Source organism: Garra rufa, chromosome 1 (assembly GCF_049309525.1).
Source record: "Garra rufa chromosome 1, GarRuf1.0, whole genome shotgun sequence".
NCBI classification, from domain to species: domain Eukaryota; kingdom Metazoa; phylum Chordata; class Actinopteri; order Cypriniformes; family Cyprinidae; genus Garra; species Garra rufa.
Genome location: NC_133361.1, coordinates 28,362,848 through 28,379,541, shown reverse-complemented (window position 1 = coordinate 28,379,541; position 16,694 = coordinate 28,362,848). Strand labels below are relative to the sequence as shown.

Here is a 16,694-nt window from a genome sequence, read left to right as displayed (position 1 = left end):
CACACATTTAAAGTATCTTTTTTCATATTTAAATAATTGCAGATATCAGTGTTTGATGTTATCGAAACATTATTTATGTATTTGTAACTACAGGTTAAAGTATTTTATGTCTGAGCTGCATTAAACAGTGTGTAAATGCATCTAAATGCCACTTCAGGTGCAGATTTTGGGTTTCCTCTGCATTGCAAAGATGAATTTTGTTGATACTGGTTTCATTTGCTTGGTCCCATTCCAGAATGTGACTCAAAAGATGATGGACACTTTTAGAAAAAATGGCTTTATAAAGTAAAAATTTCCATAAAAGGTAAAAATCAGTTTAAAGGAACACTCCACTTTTTTGGAAATAGGCTCATTCTCCAACTCCTCCCGAGTTAATAAGTTGAGTTTTACCGTTTTGAAATCCATTCAGCATTCTCCTGTTCTGGCGATATCACTTTTAGCATAGCTTAGCATAGATCATTGAATCCTATTAGACCAATAGCATCGCGTTCAAAAATGACCAACGAGTTTCGATATTTGTCCTATTTAAAACTTGACTCTTCTGTAGTTATATCGTGTACTAATACCGGTGGAAAATGTAAAGCTGCGATTTTCTAGGCTGATGAGATTAGGAACTACACTCCCATTCTGGCGTAATAATCAAGGAAGTTTGCTGCCGTAACATGGCCGAAGCAGGCGCAGTAATATCACAGCACATGTGCAAATGCTAACCTAGCTGGGATCTAATTTCAGGCTCTGCTTGATATTACTCCGCCTGCTGCGTCCATGTTACGACAGCAAACTTCTTTGACTTGAACGCGATGCTGTTGGTCTAATGGGATTCAATGATCTATGCTAAGCTATGCTAAAAGTGATATCACCAGAACAGGAGAATTAACTTGGGGGGGAGTTGGAGAATGAGCCCATTTCCAAAAAAGTGGAGTGTTCCTTTAAAATACTGGAAAAGATTAATTTAACTGCTGTAAACTGACCACACAGAATATGAAGAATATCCAAAAATTTAGGAGTCAGCTGTCCACGATAGTCCTTATGATACCAGCACAATAACGCACTCAGCAAAATATTATCTAATTATCGTTATCAATAAAATCCCAGAAAATATCGAGATCTATTTTTTTTTGTCAAAAACGCACACCTCTAGTAATCTCTAGCTTCCGTGCATTCACGAGATTCCAGTGGGAATGAAGAAGGATGTAAGGTAAACATGGTGACGAATGCGAGAGCAAAACACTGTTCACGTAATAGAGGTACAAAACGAGTATTTGTAAAGAAAAATGTCAGAGGATTTCAATATAAGCCAAGACAAGACACCAATTTTCCTTTGCTGTAAACAAAACTTGGTTCTCACAAGACTAGCATATTCTTACCATTACATTACATTACATCTACATCCTACGACATCTGCTGGAGCCACTCTCACGTAAACACAAATACAACAGTTAGCGGAAGCTACAGATTATATTTTTAATATGGAAGTTTTCTTACACAAAACACATTCATTCATTTCAGAAGCCATTTTTAACCCCCAGAGCCATGTGGAGCACTTTTTTATGATGGATGGATGCACTTTATAGGACTTCAAAATCTTAACACCCATTCGCTTCCATTATAAAGCTTGGAAGAGCCAAGACATTTTTAAATACAACTCTGATTGTATTCGTCTGAAATAAGAAAGTCAAATACACCCAGAATGACTTGAGGATGAGTTAATCATGGGGTTATTTTCATTTTTGGGTGATCTATCCCTTTAAGTGATTCACAGTAAATGCTGCTCAACACAAACTTATCTTTACATCTGCTTTGAGTTTGCTTCGCTTATAATGTGCATTTGGAAATGCAACATACATAAACCATCTTCCGAAACTTGTAATGAGAAGTGCTGGATTTTGTCAACAAAATAGAAGATCCCTGCAGTTTTCTGCAAAAATAATGTCTTAAGACAGCCATAAATATTTTAATGGTAATGAAATGTTGCAGTTTTTACAATTGTACTGTTAAAATAAAATGATTACTATAAATATTTTTAAATAAATGTTTTAAGTTATATTACAATAGTGATATTTTTATTAAAATATTTTGTTAGCACTAATAATAATTGCTACAAAAACAAACCTGGAGCTGTTTTTGTTTTTAAAAATCTCTTTTAAATATCAAATCACACTTTTTATCAGAAAAATCGCAATTTGATTCCCCCCAAAGCGTGCAGCCCAAAGTTCATGACTCTAAAGACTATTTATCTTTGTGTGTGTGAAGGAATTCCTTCCACAGAGGAGACCATGAGCACGTTGCTCACAGCAATGCAGTCGGGATCTCAGTCCAAGCTGGGTTCTCCGCAATATCCAGAGTGTCCAGTTAGCGAGTGGAGCAGCAACACGAATTCCATTACCAGCAGCGCCAGTAACAACGGCCAGACAGGAAACGTATGTTTGCATTCACCTTCTTAAACTTGTCTTGCATGTGTCTTACATCTGTGGTAGAGAAATGTCTTTAATTTAGGAAGCAGTTGATTGTTTCGTTGTTAGAGCTACTGTTTTCCTTTTCATTTCAGCAGTTTCATTTTTATGGACTTTGGTTTGCTTTCCATTCTTTTCTGCCTATTGCAGTCTGTGTTGAAAAGGGAGACCAACTCAAATTCAAATTAGGTCTTAATACTCAAATGCTTCTTGAATCAGACCAAAAGTGAAACAATTTTTCTGTTATCAAGCACTAAATCCTCTCACATTTGGATCAACAAATGAAATGAAAAATCACCTATTTGGCTCCAAATCCAGATTTTCGGGCTCATTTGTGCTTTTCTTCTTCAGGTATCATGCTCTAATAGTCCAACTGTAACACCAGGCTCAGGGAGCAACAGTTCTTTGTCCCCAATTGGACCCATCAGCAGGCCAAAATGCTTTACTAATGGTAGCTTTTGTTCAGAGTCCACCACGTCCAGTGTTTCCTCTCCGACGTCTAACTATCCCAAAGCTCCGGGTTTTGAACGGGAGGATCAGGTACACATGGCCGTTTTCTCTAGCCCTTTCTAAAGGGACGTCCTGCAGGACTGCAGGCATGACACACACTGCAAGCTTTCACTTCCTTTGATTTCCTTGATTTCTTTGCCCTTGGGTCATTTCATTTGTTCTCACCACTTTTTGCTTGCTTTTTTTTTTTTCCTTTCCAGCCGTTTGTTGCCAAATGAAAGCTACTTGTCTTTAGTTGTCAGTTTTCAGTTGTTGTTGTTGAAAAGCTTCACTTCGGTCTTTTAGATTGAGGGTGTGGCACCACTGTGTGTTTAGGTATTAATACATTGGCTTTGAAATGCATTACACGTGAACTTTTTCATTTGTCATTCATGCGCTAAGCTCTAAAATAATTTTAATGTTGCGAGTAGTGATCGGAGAACAACACCCAGAGGCCACATGACCATGTTGTGAAAATCATAAAATATCAAAACGAAGTACGCTGTAATAGTACAATGTCGTAAACAACTTTTAAGGGCGTTTACTTTTTTCCTTGTTTTTTTTTTTTCTTCTTCCTGAGCAGGTAGCAATTCCCTATATAATAACACCCATGGTTGCCTTAACAACATCAGGTCACATGATAGGATGTATTATCTGATTTCAGGCAAAGAACCTGAAGAGCCAGTCTGGGGAAAATAATCAAAAGTTAATGGACCAAGACAAACAGGTAAAGCATGTTCTCACATTTATGCATTTTACAGCCTTACAAATAAGGATTGTATAAGACATAACATGATTGGAGCAGTGCATCATGTTATATCCTATGTTTTTATCCTCATTCTCAAGAAATCATATAATGTTATGAATCATGTGAACATAATGTACGTAAGATTGTTTCATGTTTTTTAAAGAAGTCTCTTCTACTCCCCAAGCCTGCATTTATTTGAACGAACAAATAAATACAGCAAAAGCAGTAATATTGTAAAATATTTTTGCTATTTAACATAACTGCTTTCTATTTGAAAATATTTTAAAATGTAATTTATTCATTTGATCAAAGCTACATTTTCAGCATCATTACTCTTCAGTGTCACATGATCCTTTAGAAATCGTTCTAATATGCTGATTTGCTGTTTAAGAAACATTATTTTTTATTATTATTATTATCATCATCATCAATATTTCAATCAGTTGAGTAATTTTTTTCAGTGTTCTTTGATACATAGAAAGGTCAAATATCAGCATTTATCTGAACGATTTTGTAACATTATACACTATACCATTTTCCTTGGAAACAAATGAATACTTTTATTTAGCTGCTTTAAATTGATCAAAAGTGATGATGAAGACATTTATAATGTTACAAAAGATTTCTATTTCAGACAAATGCTGTTCTTCTGAACTTTCTATTCATCAAAGAAACCTGAAAAATTCTACTGTTTTCAACATAATGATAGTAAATGTTTTCTGAGCAGCAAATCTGAATATTACAATCAGAAATCAGAATATATTTCTGAAGGATCATGTGACTGGAGTAATGATGCTGAAAATTCAGCTTTGAAATCACAGGAAGAAATTACGTTTTAAAATATATTCAAATAGAAAACAGTTATTTTAAATAGTAAAAATATTTCAAAACTTGTACTGTTTCCGCTGTTCATTGGATGAAACAAATGCAGGCTTGGTGAGCAGAAGAGACTTCTTAAAAAATTAAAAGACTTGCTGTTCAAAAACATTTGACTGGTAGTGTATATGTAATCTCAGATGTTTTAAATGTAACATGGTTTAAAACAGTATTGTTATTGTCAAGCAAAACTTTTTTTATTCATTGAAATGAAGCTGAAGTGAAATATAAATATCAGATGAGTACTGTATTTTCTGGAAAACCAGTCACACCTGACTATAGGGCGTATCAGGCATTCTTGAGATAAAAATACTGATAAGTTGCATTGTTGTTCAAGTTTTTGTTACTTGTTTTTTTATTACTACATTTAGAAAAGATGTAAAGTGCCAGTAAATGTAACAAAACATTTCCAAACATTATACACACTATAAACGTGCATTTTACTTCACCTCAGTCAACAACACATCCTTCAATGTGACTGTATTCAGAACAGAACAGAAATGAAAAATAGAAGTATAAATCAAAAAATAAAGTATTGTAGTGCCATAAATTATAAACAGCATATTTTAAAGATTTTAAGCTTAAATGGTTATTTAATGCTATATATGTATGCCGTTGAATATAAGTTATATCCCAATAAATATGGTACTAACAGTGCTGAAATTGAAATACAATAAATATACATTTACATACATACATATAAAACCTATTATTAAAAAAAAAACAAAAGCATATGACAAAACTACAAATATATTATTAAATAAATTAAAAGCTAGCACAAAACATTAAGTACTAGTATATTTATATATACTAACTTAATGCTACTAGCATAGCAATGGTTGTAAAAAAAAAACATTAAAATCTGTTAAATTATCACTATAATTTTAATTTTTGAATTAAATTTTGGGGTACGGGGGCATGAATGCAGAAATGTTGACAGCTGGTAACACAACAATGCTGAAATTATAATCAAGAAAAAAAGTCTTGTTGTTTTGACTACTTTGTTTGAATTTATTGTTATTTCTTAAAAGAAGAAGAAGAAGAAGAAAAATCAACAAAACTGCTGTGCAGTGTTCACTTGTTAATATTTGGAAAAACATTTTTAGCTTACTCCACTTATGACAGCAACAGTTCAAGGGATAGTCCGCCCAAAATTGGAAAATTCTGTCATAAATTACTCACTCACATGACGTTCCAACCCCTTAAGACCTTCGTTTATCTTCAAAACACAAATTAAGATATTTTTGATGAAATCCGAGAGATTTCTGACCCTGCAAAAATATCTTAATTTGTGTTCCCAAGATGAACAAAGGTCTTGTTTGGAATGACATGAAGGTGAGTAATTAATGACAGTTAATTTTGAGTGAACTATTCCTTTAATTTCTAAGATCTTGTCGCTAGTTTTAAACTAGATTTTTAAAAGATTCCTTCTCTTCATTGTGCATCCTATTATATTTGATGCAGACTTTTGTCGCATTGCTTTCCCAGGCTCATGGCAGTGTGTTCTCAGTGGTGAACCCGCTAGCGTCCAGCATAACATCAAGCATCACATCCAGCTTGGCCTCCAGTATCGGATCTGACAGTTCGTCACCCACCACTTTATCAACCATGAATGCAAAAGCCACGCCTTTCTATCCAGGCAGCAATACCGTGGAGTCAGTAATAGGTAAGTCCTGCAGCACTCTTTCATCATAGAGCCGTCCAGCCAAACGCTACATCCAAGGGTAAAAGTACACGAGACAGACTCAGCCCAGATAAGGCAGTGCAGTTAAATCCAGAGCGTTTAGTGAAGTGGAAGCTGTATTTGTGGCAATGCATTAGCCATAAGTCAGTGAGTCCACTAAAACTCACCAGCAGGATCAGCAGTGACTCAGCAGCACAGAGCTAAATGGATGGTAAGTGCTTTTGCCTTCATGACAGCCTTTGCGCTAATTTAAGCTAAATATATTGCCTAAAAGCAGCCTTTGATGTATAGTTATTATAGACTTTGAACTGAAATGCATTGTATGCTGCAGGATGAATAACTAAATTATCAAAGCTTTTATCACTTCAGTTTAACAAAACATCATTAAGAGCTGTATGTTATATAGTCTCTTTAAAGGGATAGTACACCCAAAAATGAAAATTCTGTCATTAATTTCTCACCCTCATGTTGTTTCAAACCCATCTTTGGAACACAAATTAAGACATTTTTGATGAAATCTAAGAGCTTTCTAACCCTGCATGGACAGCAACGCAACTGACACATTCAAGACCCAGAAAGGTGGTAAAAACTTTGATAAAATGTGACCCTGGACCACAAAACCAATGTATTTTTGCCTATTGCTACAATTATACCTGTGCTACATAAGACTGATTTTGTGGTCCAGGGTCACAAATAGTCCATGAGACATCAGTGGTTCAACCTTAATTTAATAAAACTACGAAAATACTTTTTGTGCTCAAAGAAAACAAAAACAACTTTATTGAACAAGGTAGTCATGTTGCTGTCTATGCAGGGTCAGAAATCTCTGATTTAATCAAAAATATCTTAACCTGTCTTCTGAAGATTTTATGAAGTCTTACGGATTTGGAACGTCATGAGGGTGAGTAATAATGACAGAATTTTCATTTTTGGTTAAACTATCCTAAAGTATCCACGTTAGTGTTGGGTTCGAGTCAGAGTCGATAATTAGTGTCCTGCTCAGCAAACTAGTAAAGTTTTAAGTAGCTGTCTCTGGAAGCCATGGAATGAAAGAATAAAAAAAAGGTAAATTTGAGTTTTTGTTTCAAAATTCTGATTTTTTTTTTTTTATATAATTCTGAGATTATATCTCGCACTTCTGATAAGAAAAGACATTCTTCCTCTTCCAGGTTTACGCTGCAAAATCATATATTTTGACACATCTGTATTTCTCCCAACTGTTCAAATTCGATCAGGACAAAACCGACTGCATTTACAAGACGGTGTATTTTGACATTACTTTTCATGTAAGTGTGTAGCAAAAACATGCAAAAGAGAACTTAATTCAGCATTCGCACGCTGACTGAGAGGCACCTTCGGTGAGCATGCTTTGGGTGCGTGTATGCACAGAAACCCGCAGGCTTTCAAGTATTGAAAAGACTTTTTAAACACGTGCGAATACTGAATGTCACTTTCATAATAATGCATCGAGTCAGTAAAATTTCCATTCCATTACCATTCACTCTGCAATAATTCCGAAGTCCGAAAAGTCCGAAAAGCTTGAGTCCGAGTACCCCAGCTCTAATCCACATCGCAAAGATTTTGAATCGCACCCTACTTTTCTTGCCCTTAGGATCTGCACTTGACCTGAATTTTAGTGACATCAATGTTGCCTCTCTCGACAAAGAGCTAGAGGACCAAGACAACAATGGCCTTGGTTTAACAAGTACGAATTTTCTTGCTTTTGTAGTTTATCTTGTCTTCTATAAGGTATAAGATGCAGTTAATGTTCCAATTTTTTTCCCCCTTTAGGTCAGAGGTTATTAGGAGGCTCTGCTCCTGTCAATATTCCTGGCTCTCTGGCTCGGTCTTCCTCTCTGCATTCCTCGTCGTCTCTATCTGCCTCCCCGCTCAGTTCTCTGTCTCAATCGCTGTCCCAGTCTCTCCTCACTGGAATGGCCTCCCAGCAGAGCCAGCCGCAGGCACCACCTGTTAAAACCGAACACGGCCTTCTAGGAACACCTACGTCTACGCAGAACTCCTTAGGTGACCATTATTTTCCCAAACTTTTTCCTTAACATAGAAGTAAGCCTATGGGTGAGACTTCCAGTTCATTATCTGCTATAGGAAAATAACAAGAAGAACTACAAAAAAGTGTGTTCATAATTAAGATAAAACATTAAAATGATATGGTAAGACACACCAATTTGCAATATCAAGCAGCAAAACAAGTTGTTTTGTATAGCTAAAAATAGCAGGACGCCATTGAAACCAGAAGCCAGATCCATAACCAAACTCTTATGGGAAGAAAAAGTTGGATATCACGATTGCACTCTTGTGAATATTTGTGACCCTGGACCACAAAACCAGTCATAAGGTTAAATTTTACAAAACTGAGATATTGCTCAATAAATAAGCTTTCTATTGATGCATGGTTTGTTAGGATAGGACAATATTTGGCTGAGATACATCTATTTGAAAATCTGAAATCTAAGGGTGCAAAAAAAATCTAAATACTGAGAAAATCACCTTTAAAGTTGTACAAATTAAGTTCTTAGCAATGCATATTACTAATCAAAAATTACATTTTGATAGGTTTACAGTAGGAATTTTACAACAAATCTTCATGGAACATGATCTTTACTTAATTTCCTAATGATTTTTGACATAAAAGAAAAATCAATAATTTTGACCCATACAATGTATTTTTGACTATTGCTACAAATATACCCCAGCGACTTAAGACTGGTTTTGTGGTCCAGGGTCACATTTGAGTTGATGCCATGGTGTTTTGGCTCAGGTCTGAATGGCGGAGCAGGGGGAATATGGGACTTCATGAGTGGCAGCTTCTCTCCCAGCCCGTCTCCAGTGTTCAGCAGCCTTACTTCCAGCACGGTCGGCTCCAGCTGTGCAGACATCGGCCGGCTCCTCCGAGAACTGGATGAAGCCAAGCGCAAGATAAAGCAATGGGAGGAGACCTGGCACCAAGTCAAACAGGTCAGATGTTCTCGCTTGCTTTTATGGGCCTCATGAGATGAGTGATGCTTAGAAACAAATGCTTTTGTCAAGCAGCCATTTAGTTTGTCCTGTAGGTCACCGCTGAGAGATTCATGCCTAGTTTTATTGTGGAAAACAGAGGTTGACACTGCTTTACTTTGCTTATTAAAGCTTTTATCTTCCAGTGACGCTTTAAGCTGTAGAGCGCTGTGGTGATGTATTTTTGTGGGCATCATCCTGGTTCCCTCAACAAAAAGCTGTTGGAGCTACAGTTGCATTACTTTAAAGAGATAGTTCATCCAAAAATGAAAATTCTGTCATTACTTACTCATCCTCATGTTGTTCCAAACCCACAAGACCTTTTTTCATCTTTGGAACACAACTTAAGGTACTTTCTAACCCTGCATAGACAGCATTGCAACTGACACATTCAAGGCCCAGAAAAGTAGTAAGGACATTGTTAAAATAGTCCATGTGACATCAGTCTTTCAACCTTAATGTTATGAAGCTACAAGAATACTTTTTGTGTGCAAAAATAACGACTTTATAAAATTTCTTCTCTTCTGTGTCAGTCTGTACGGCACATTCGTGAGAGTACCATGATGTATGCGTATGGTGCTGCTGATGCAGGAAAGCCAGCCTTGCTTACAGTTGAGTTCAAAAGTTTACATACACCTTGCAGAATCTGCAAAATGTTAATTATTTTACCAAAATAAGCGGGGTCATACAAAATGCATGATATTTTTATTTAGTACTGACCTGAATAAGATATTTCACATGGAAGACGTTTACATATAGTCCACAAGAGAAAACAGTAGTTGAATTGAGAAAAGTTACCCTGTTCAAAAGTTTACATATTTTTTGTTTTTTCAGCATTTTTGTGTATTTGAACCCTTTCCAACAATGACTCTATGATTTTGAGATCCATCTTTTTACACTGAGGACAACTGAGGGACTCATATGCAACAATTACACAAGGTTCAAATGCTCACCGATGCTTCAGAAGGAAAAACGACGCATTAAGGACTGGGGGTGAAAACTTTTGAACATTTTTATATATCATTTAGTACTGTAGAAGCTACAGAAAGATACTTACTTATGTCCCTGATCTTTAAATTCAAAAAGTTTTTCCTTCTGAAGCATCCGTGAGCGTAGTTGCATTTGAGTCCCTCAGTTGTCCTCAGTGTAAAAAGATGGATCTCAAAATCATACAGTCATTGTTGGAAAGGGTTCAAATACACAAAAATGCTGAAGACCAAAGAATTTGTGGGACCTGAGGGATTTTTCTGAAGAACAGCAGGCAGTTTAACTGTTCAGGACAAACAAGGGACTCATGAACAACTATCACTAAACAAAAAAACAGCTGTAGATCATTTAGGTAACAACACAGTATTAATAATCAAGTGTATGTAAACTTTTGAACAGGATCATTTTCATAAATTCAACCATTATTTTCTCTTGTGGACTATATGTATATGTCTTTCACATGAAAAATCTTATTCAGGTCATGTGCATTTTGTATGATCTCTCTTATTTTGTTAAAATAAGTAATGTATGCACATTCTGCAAGGTGTAGGTAAACTTTTGACCTCAACTGTATTTAAACCAGATTGTACAGACGAGGAACTAAGTGAGATAGAAGTTCTACGCGTGTGTTGTGGTGCTCTTGTGAATGGACATTGAAGACTGACACGGTGAAGAAACTGTTTGATAACATTTTTTGTTGTTGTTTGTTTTCTTTGCGCACAAAAAGTACTCTTTAAAATTCAGGTTGAACCACTGATGTCGCATGGATTATTTTATCGAAGTCTTTTGTACCTTGAACGTGGCGGTTCCATTGCTGTTTAACTTGTTTCCAGGTTTTGGGCTACAGAGATGCATCATCCATGCAGTGCTTTATTGTTCTTTAGCTTTGCAGCTTGAAAAACGCCCAGGAGCTGTATAATCAGTTTACTTCTTATAATCAAAAGGAACATCTTATTAAAACGCATCTCTCACAGGCCTGTGAAGCGTGGCAAAAAGACGCTCACGAAGCCAAGGAGCAAGCTAAATCGGCAGAGGCAGAGCGGCAGCTGGCAGAGCAGAAGCGGGAGGACACCGAGCGCAAGCTGAAGGAACTGCAAGGAGACTTTGACGTTTTGTGTCGCTCCCCCAACACGCCCCTCCTGCGCAGCTACGGCGAGCTAGACCAGCTCCCCCTGCCAAAGCTCCGCTCCATCCAGAGCCAGCTGCGCTCTGACCTAGACCTCATAGACGGGGTAAGAAGGACCAGGTCCCAACACACATACGTCACCATGTCACATTTACACACACTCTAAGTAGAGCGTCGTACTCTTCTCGACAAGAGTAGGCAACGTGGTTTAACATCCACACGATGTCAGTCAGTCAGTCAGTCATGCATGACGCAATGCATTGAATCTGAAGTGTGACTGATGTTAACTCTTCTTTTTCTCAACACAGGTTATATATCAGCTTCAGTCAAAGAAATGTATAGTTTGCCAAAAGCATGATCGTTCCATTGTCCTGCAGCCTTGCCAACATTATGTACTTTGTCAGAACTGTGCGTCTGGTAAAACGGAATGTCCTTACTGTAAGACGAAAATATTGAAGTGGTGATGTACAGCTATCCAAGGTACTATTTAATGATTAGCCCTTTGAAGAACTACTAATACAATATTATAATTATTATTATTATTATTATTATTATGCTTACAGTTTCTAAATAGCATTTTTTTGTGTTTCAGTATTTCATATAGTGATTCAATTGATTAGTTTTATTAGAATCTAATAAGTGGTGTTTGACTGATACAAATCAAGTACATAAATGCAATACCTGTTTTGTACAAGCTAGATTATCCATTTTCATAAAGCATTAAACAATTTCCCCTTGGTTATTGCTTTTGGCATTTATAGTCGGTTGAGCCCTGATTTGACTGTTAGCCACAAAATCATCGGCCCGACGGCATTATCGCTACTAGCTGTGTGAAGAGGATTCATTTCTTGTTAAAAGCACTTTGTTGACTTGGAAATTTGTCTGAGGGTATTTTTTGTTTTGTTTTTGTTTTCTTTGCTTTAAGCTGCTTTGTAGTTATTTTTTATTTTATTTTCTTAGAATGATATTTTCCCCCCAAATACGCTAAAGTATGAAGCTTTTGTGTGTACTGTGAAACATAGAATATTTCATTTTTCTTACTGTTAAATCATGGTATAGTGTATATATCTTGTTAGTTTTCATATAAAATAGTACTAAATAGTAGTTATTATTACTTTCATTGTTACTTAAATTTTTCAATCAAATAAGTGCAAACTTTGAATGCATTTTAGGCATAACCAGCAGCTGTAATATCAGTAAGGCACATACTGTATGCTAAGGCATTTAGTAAATCGAGTTCTCCGTCTTATAGTGACTATTTAGATATACATGACGTAGTCGTTAGATGAGCACACGTGTTCTGAAGTCCTCAGAGACACAGTTTTTTGTTTTTTGGACTTTAGCCTTTCAGATATGTTAGAACATATATCTGATTCCTGGCCACTCCCTCTTAAGTGCCTTGCCTTAAAAAAAAACATTTGAAGCATCTGTGAAGAGTTTAGGATTGTAGTAGTAAAACCCATAGCTTGTGCAAAGTATGTATTTTTCCAGTAGTACCGTATTAACGGAGCATTTAGCGGCCCAATTGAGTACTAGCAAAGTATTTCCGAAAGAGTTCGACCCCCGGTCGGTGCCTGAGTTCTGAGGTTCAGCTAAAGAATCGATCCTTTTCCTTCATTAACGATGGTGCTTTTTGGGTGCAGCTTCATTATCCTTAGAAACGTTGAATCATCCTTAATTTAAATGTGTAGGGATATTCAAATCAGGAAATGTGTGTTTCTTTGATTGCAAAAACTAAACTGGCTTAGTACATTTCTGTTTATTGAAATGTGTAGAATTGTAGTGCTCTGTAGTGTTTACAGACAGAAATCATCGGTGTTTTTCGTATCCAAATTCGACAGTGTATTGTGCTTAGGTAATCTAATTGAAATGACCTGCTACTGTGTTATCTAAAACATTTTTTTTTTTTCGTTCCTTTCATATTTACAGCAATGAGTTTGTGCGGTAAATTGTCAGGTACATAAAGGTGCAAGTTCTTTCGAAAAATATCGGGATAAACAGTTTACTTTAAAAGGGATGGTTATTGAGGATCTAATTGCCCTCGTATTTTCTTTCAGCTTCACGAGGCAAAGACAGTGTGTGTGTGTGTGTGTGTGTGTGTGTGTGTGTGTGTGTATATATATATAATATATATATGATTTCTCTCGGCTTTCGTTCTTGCATTCGTATCTTAATCCACAAGGTCTGTATGTAGCTCACTGCATGTGTCAGTGTGTAACTTTTGTTAACCAGCTGAAGCTCTAAATCACACTGCCAAATGTGTTTGTGTTGAGCAGACGTATCCAGTTGTTGGTCGAGTATTCAAAAGATATTTTCGTGCAGTGCTTCAAACGCATTGCCTTTGTGCTTATCTTTTCTAGTCCGATTAGCAAAGGCGCACACTCTTTTCCTACGATGGGTGACATAGATAGATAGGTTGAAATGGATCAAAGCGGCTCGGGGTATTGCGGTGTTTCCAGCACTCAAGTGTTCAAGAGCTTTGCGGACGTGTCACTTTGTTGAGGGATTAGTTCCATTGTTTGGTTATTGGACCATAACGTAGGGTTTAGTTGGGATTTCACACGACGTTTATTTCTCAAGCGAAGAGTGCGGTCGAATCAAATGTGGACTTTACTCAAATGAACCAAAGTGGTATTGTAGTTTCTACTTGTTTCAAAGCTCAACTGAAGTGGTGTACAATTACTATGTCAGTTTTTCAATGTTTGATTTGACAGGACAACTATGCCAACTGCTTTTGCTGACAATATTAATGGACGGAATGCCCATTTTTGTAGTTTCTACCAAAGACCTTTACTATTCTTTGTTCGATTTTCTAATGCGTTTTCATTTTAACATTCTGAGGAAATAGTTAGGACATGACCAAATGTAGTACCTTATTTACATAATACCTGCATTCAACGAATCCTAACGAATCGCAATTCTTCATGACTTGTGGTTTTCTTCAATTTCTCAGTGAAAACGATAACATAGTATTGAATTGGAATTGAAGGAATGTCATAGTAATGAATGAATATTTGTGTTAATATTCTTAAGTGGCCATATGGATTAGTGCTTATTTGAAGTATATGTTATTTCTTTTTATACTACTAGTTCTTCTTCGTAAAATATCAGTTTTGAAACATTAGTTGTTGTGCACTACTTGTATGCTGTCAGGAATTTAAAAGAGTACTCGGCCCGTACGGTGCTTTCTTTAGTTTCCATTTGACTGGTGTTTGTTTTTCTGTCTGTTTAGTTGGGATCTTCTAACTTATTTTTTGTTTTTGTTTTAATCTTGAAGTCTATTAATGTATTGTCAAATGTTGTCTACGATGGCTGTGTCGAACATATTTGATTGTGATGTAAAATGGGTCCCTTGTTCATGCTAGGTGAAATGGCTGAGACAGACAGTGGGTTACATTTGTTTATAGAACTGGTGAAGTATCTACATTTTCCTAGCCTTAAACCTCACTTATTGGCCTAGTTATGTTTGCCTGTTATAGTAAAAAATGTTCAAAAAAGAAAGGCCTGCACTTAAATGTCTTGTAAGGATCAAGTCTCTTTGGAACAAATTTGTGCCTTTACACACATTGAAAGTATTTGTTGATTGAACAAATGAATAATTCCATTTTAGGAAATGAGCCGAATTTTTAGTGCCTTGGGATATAATCTGTATTTCTCAATGCACGAGAGTCCTGTGTATTAAAAAAAGAAAACTACTCTGCCATGCCTTTGAACATTTCAGTTTGAGTAATAGCAATTATTCTGATAAAGAAACATTTATTGATGTTGAAAAGTCAGCATGATGATGCATGTACACATTGTCTACCGTCAGAGTAACAGTTAAGGTGTTTTGCAATTGTATTCTTTACCAAGGGTGTGTTAAAAGTAGCAGCTCATCTGAAGCGTTCATGAAGTGTGACAAAATTAAAGTTTGTCGAGTTTGGGCTTCCAGCTGATTTTCTGTGTTAATGGTTTGCTTAAAATGGCAGATAGCAATCATTTAGTCACATAAAAGCCCCCCTGTCTGCATCAGCCATTTTAATACCAACTGTAATCTTTAACAAAAACGACCATTTAATGTTGACCAGGCATCTGTAATTAAAGAAGCACCTAGGACTCTTTTGTTTAGCAATGTGTAAATTAATGTATTGGAAATTTACCATAATGCTCTGCAGTGGAAATAATCATTTCTTTCTTTCTTTTTTGCATTCTTGTGGATTTTTCTTTTATTCATTGTTTGTTTTTTCTAATTTTGTTCTCTATCAGTAGTGTGATTTATTGAACCTAAGGATTTATGCAATCTTGTATATACATATTACATATGAAACTGGTTAAATTTAGCGAATTAGCCAGGGGGAAAATACCTATTACAATAGTAAACTTTTGTAAGAGGCTGAAATAATAAGAATAAAAAAAAAGAGAAAAAAAAAAAGCCAGAATTTTTGGAACCACTTTTCCCTATAATTAATGTTACGGTTAATCGGACATTAAATCCCTGAATATTGAATGTACCATTCAAATTAGATATAAAATGGGTCACTGGAATAACCTAGAGAACAGTTAATCTATAATGATGTAGCACTAGTTTTGTGAATTGCGATACATTACAAATAAATTTCTAAGTTAAACACAATTGCAGTTTTCAAGTTTGTGTATTTATCCATGTACCAATTTGATGGAAATACGAGATGTATTTTTCTCAGGGTTTTACAGGAGAACTGTAGAATAGCGAGAGATGTCCAATTTTCAAAGGAAACTGCAACTCACAGATTTATTAGCTCAAAAGTCAAAATGAGGAAATCATTTATATTGCGAGGAAGAAACATATCCCTTATTTTGGTACAGTATGCATCAATATATAGAACAGCTTATATTCTAATTAGTGTTGAAATACTATACAATTTGCTGTCGATATAATACTTTGTGTATGTGTTGTCAACACAAGACCTTAAAACCATTTACTGGGAGTTCTGTGTTTAAGTTATGGAGGCTTCTTTATGGAATAGTTGTACGTTTCGACGGCGTGTAAGGCCAGAGAGGTTTTTCCTTCATTAGAATTACTTAAGATGGTATTATTTATAATGCATAATCTTTCTCTGGTAGTGTATCATTTAAAAATTGTTAACACTTGTCTACACTACAGCAGTTATGCAATGGTTTACAGAATTCATGGAATTATTTTTGTCATCTTGGGAATTAAATAATTTTTGATCTTTAACCTGCCTCCAGTGTTTTGTCTTCTTTCCCTCATGTACTTATGAAACATCAGTTACAGAGCAGACTAACAACATTTTGTTCTTTTGTGCAAGTTACAATTTAATTAAGGAGACTGTTCTT

The 16,694-nt window shown here is 35.8% G+C and overlaps 1 protein-coding gene across 2 annotated transcripts in view; it reads left to right on the top strand.

The window, feature by feature from the left end:
* Positions 1 to 16,580, top strand: part of unkl (unk like zinc finger) — a 25,512-nt gene extending 8,932 nt beyond the window's left edge. The window contains exons 8-16 of one of the 2 annotated variants that reach the window (XM_073838545.1): positions 2,254 to 2,420; positions 2,805 to 2,993; positions 3,607 to 3,669; positions 6,055 to 6,232; positions 7,863 to 7,955; positions 8,042 to 8,275; positions 9,030 to 9,226; positions 11,227 to 11,484; positions 11,687 to 16,580. In XM_073838545.1, the coding sequence (XP_073694646.1) occupies positions 2,254 to 2,420; positions 2,805 to 2,993; positions 3,607 to 3,669; positions 6,055 to 6,232; positions 7,863 to 7,955; positions 8,042 to 8,275; positions 9,030 to 9,226; positions 11,227 to 11,484; positions 11,687 to 11,842 (1,535 nt within the window). In that variant the 3' untranslated portion in view covers positions 11,843 to 16,580. The remainder of the gene's footprint in view (positions 1 to 2,253; positions 2,421 to 2,804; positions 2,994 to 3,606; positions 3,670 to 6,054; positions 6,233 to 7,862; positions 7,956 to 8,041; positions 8,276 to 9,029; positions 9,227 to 11,226; positions 11,485 to 11,686) is intronic. The other variant, XM_073838554.1, reaches the window with a different exon arrangement.
* The last annotated feature ends 114 nt before the right edge of the window (positions 16,581 to 16,694 follow it).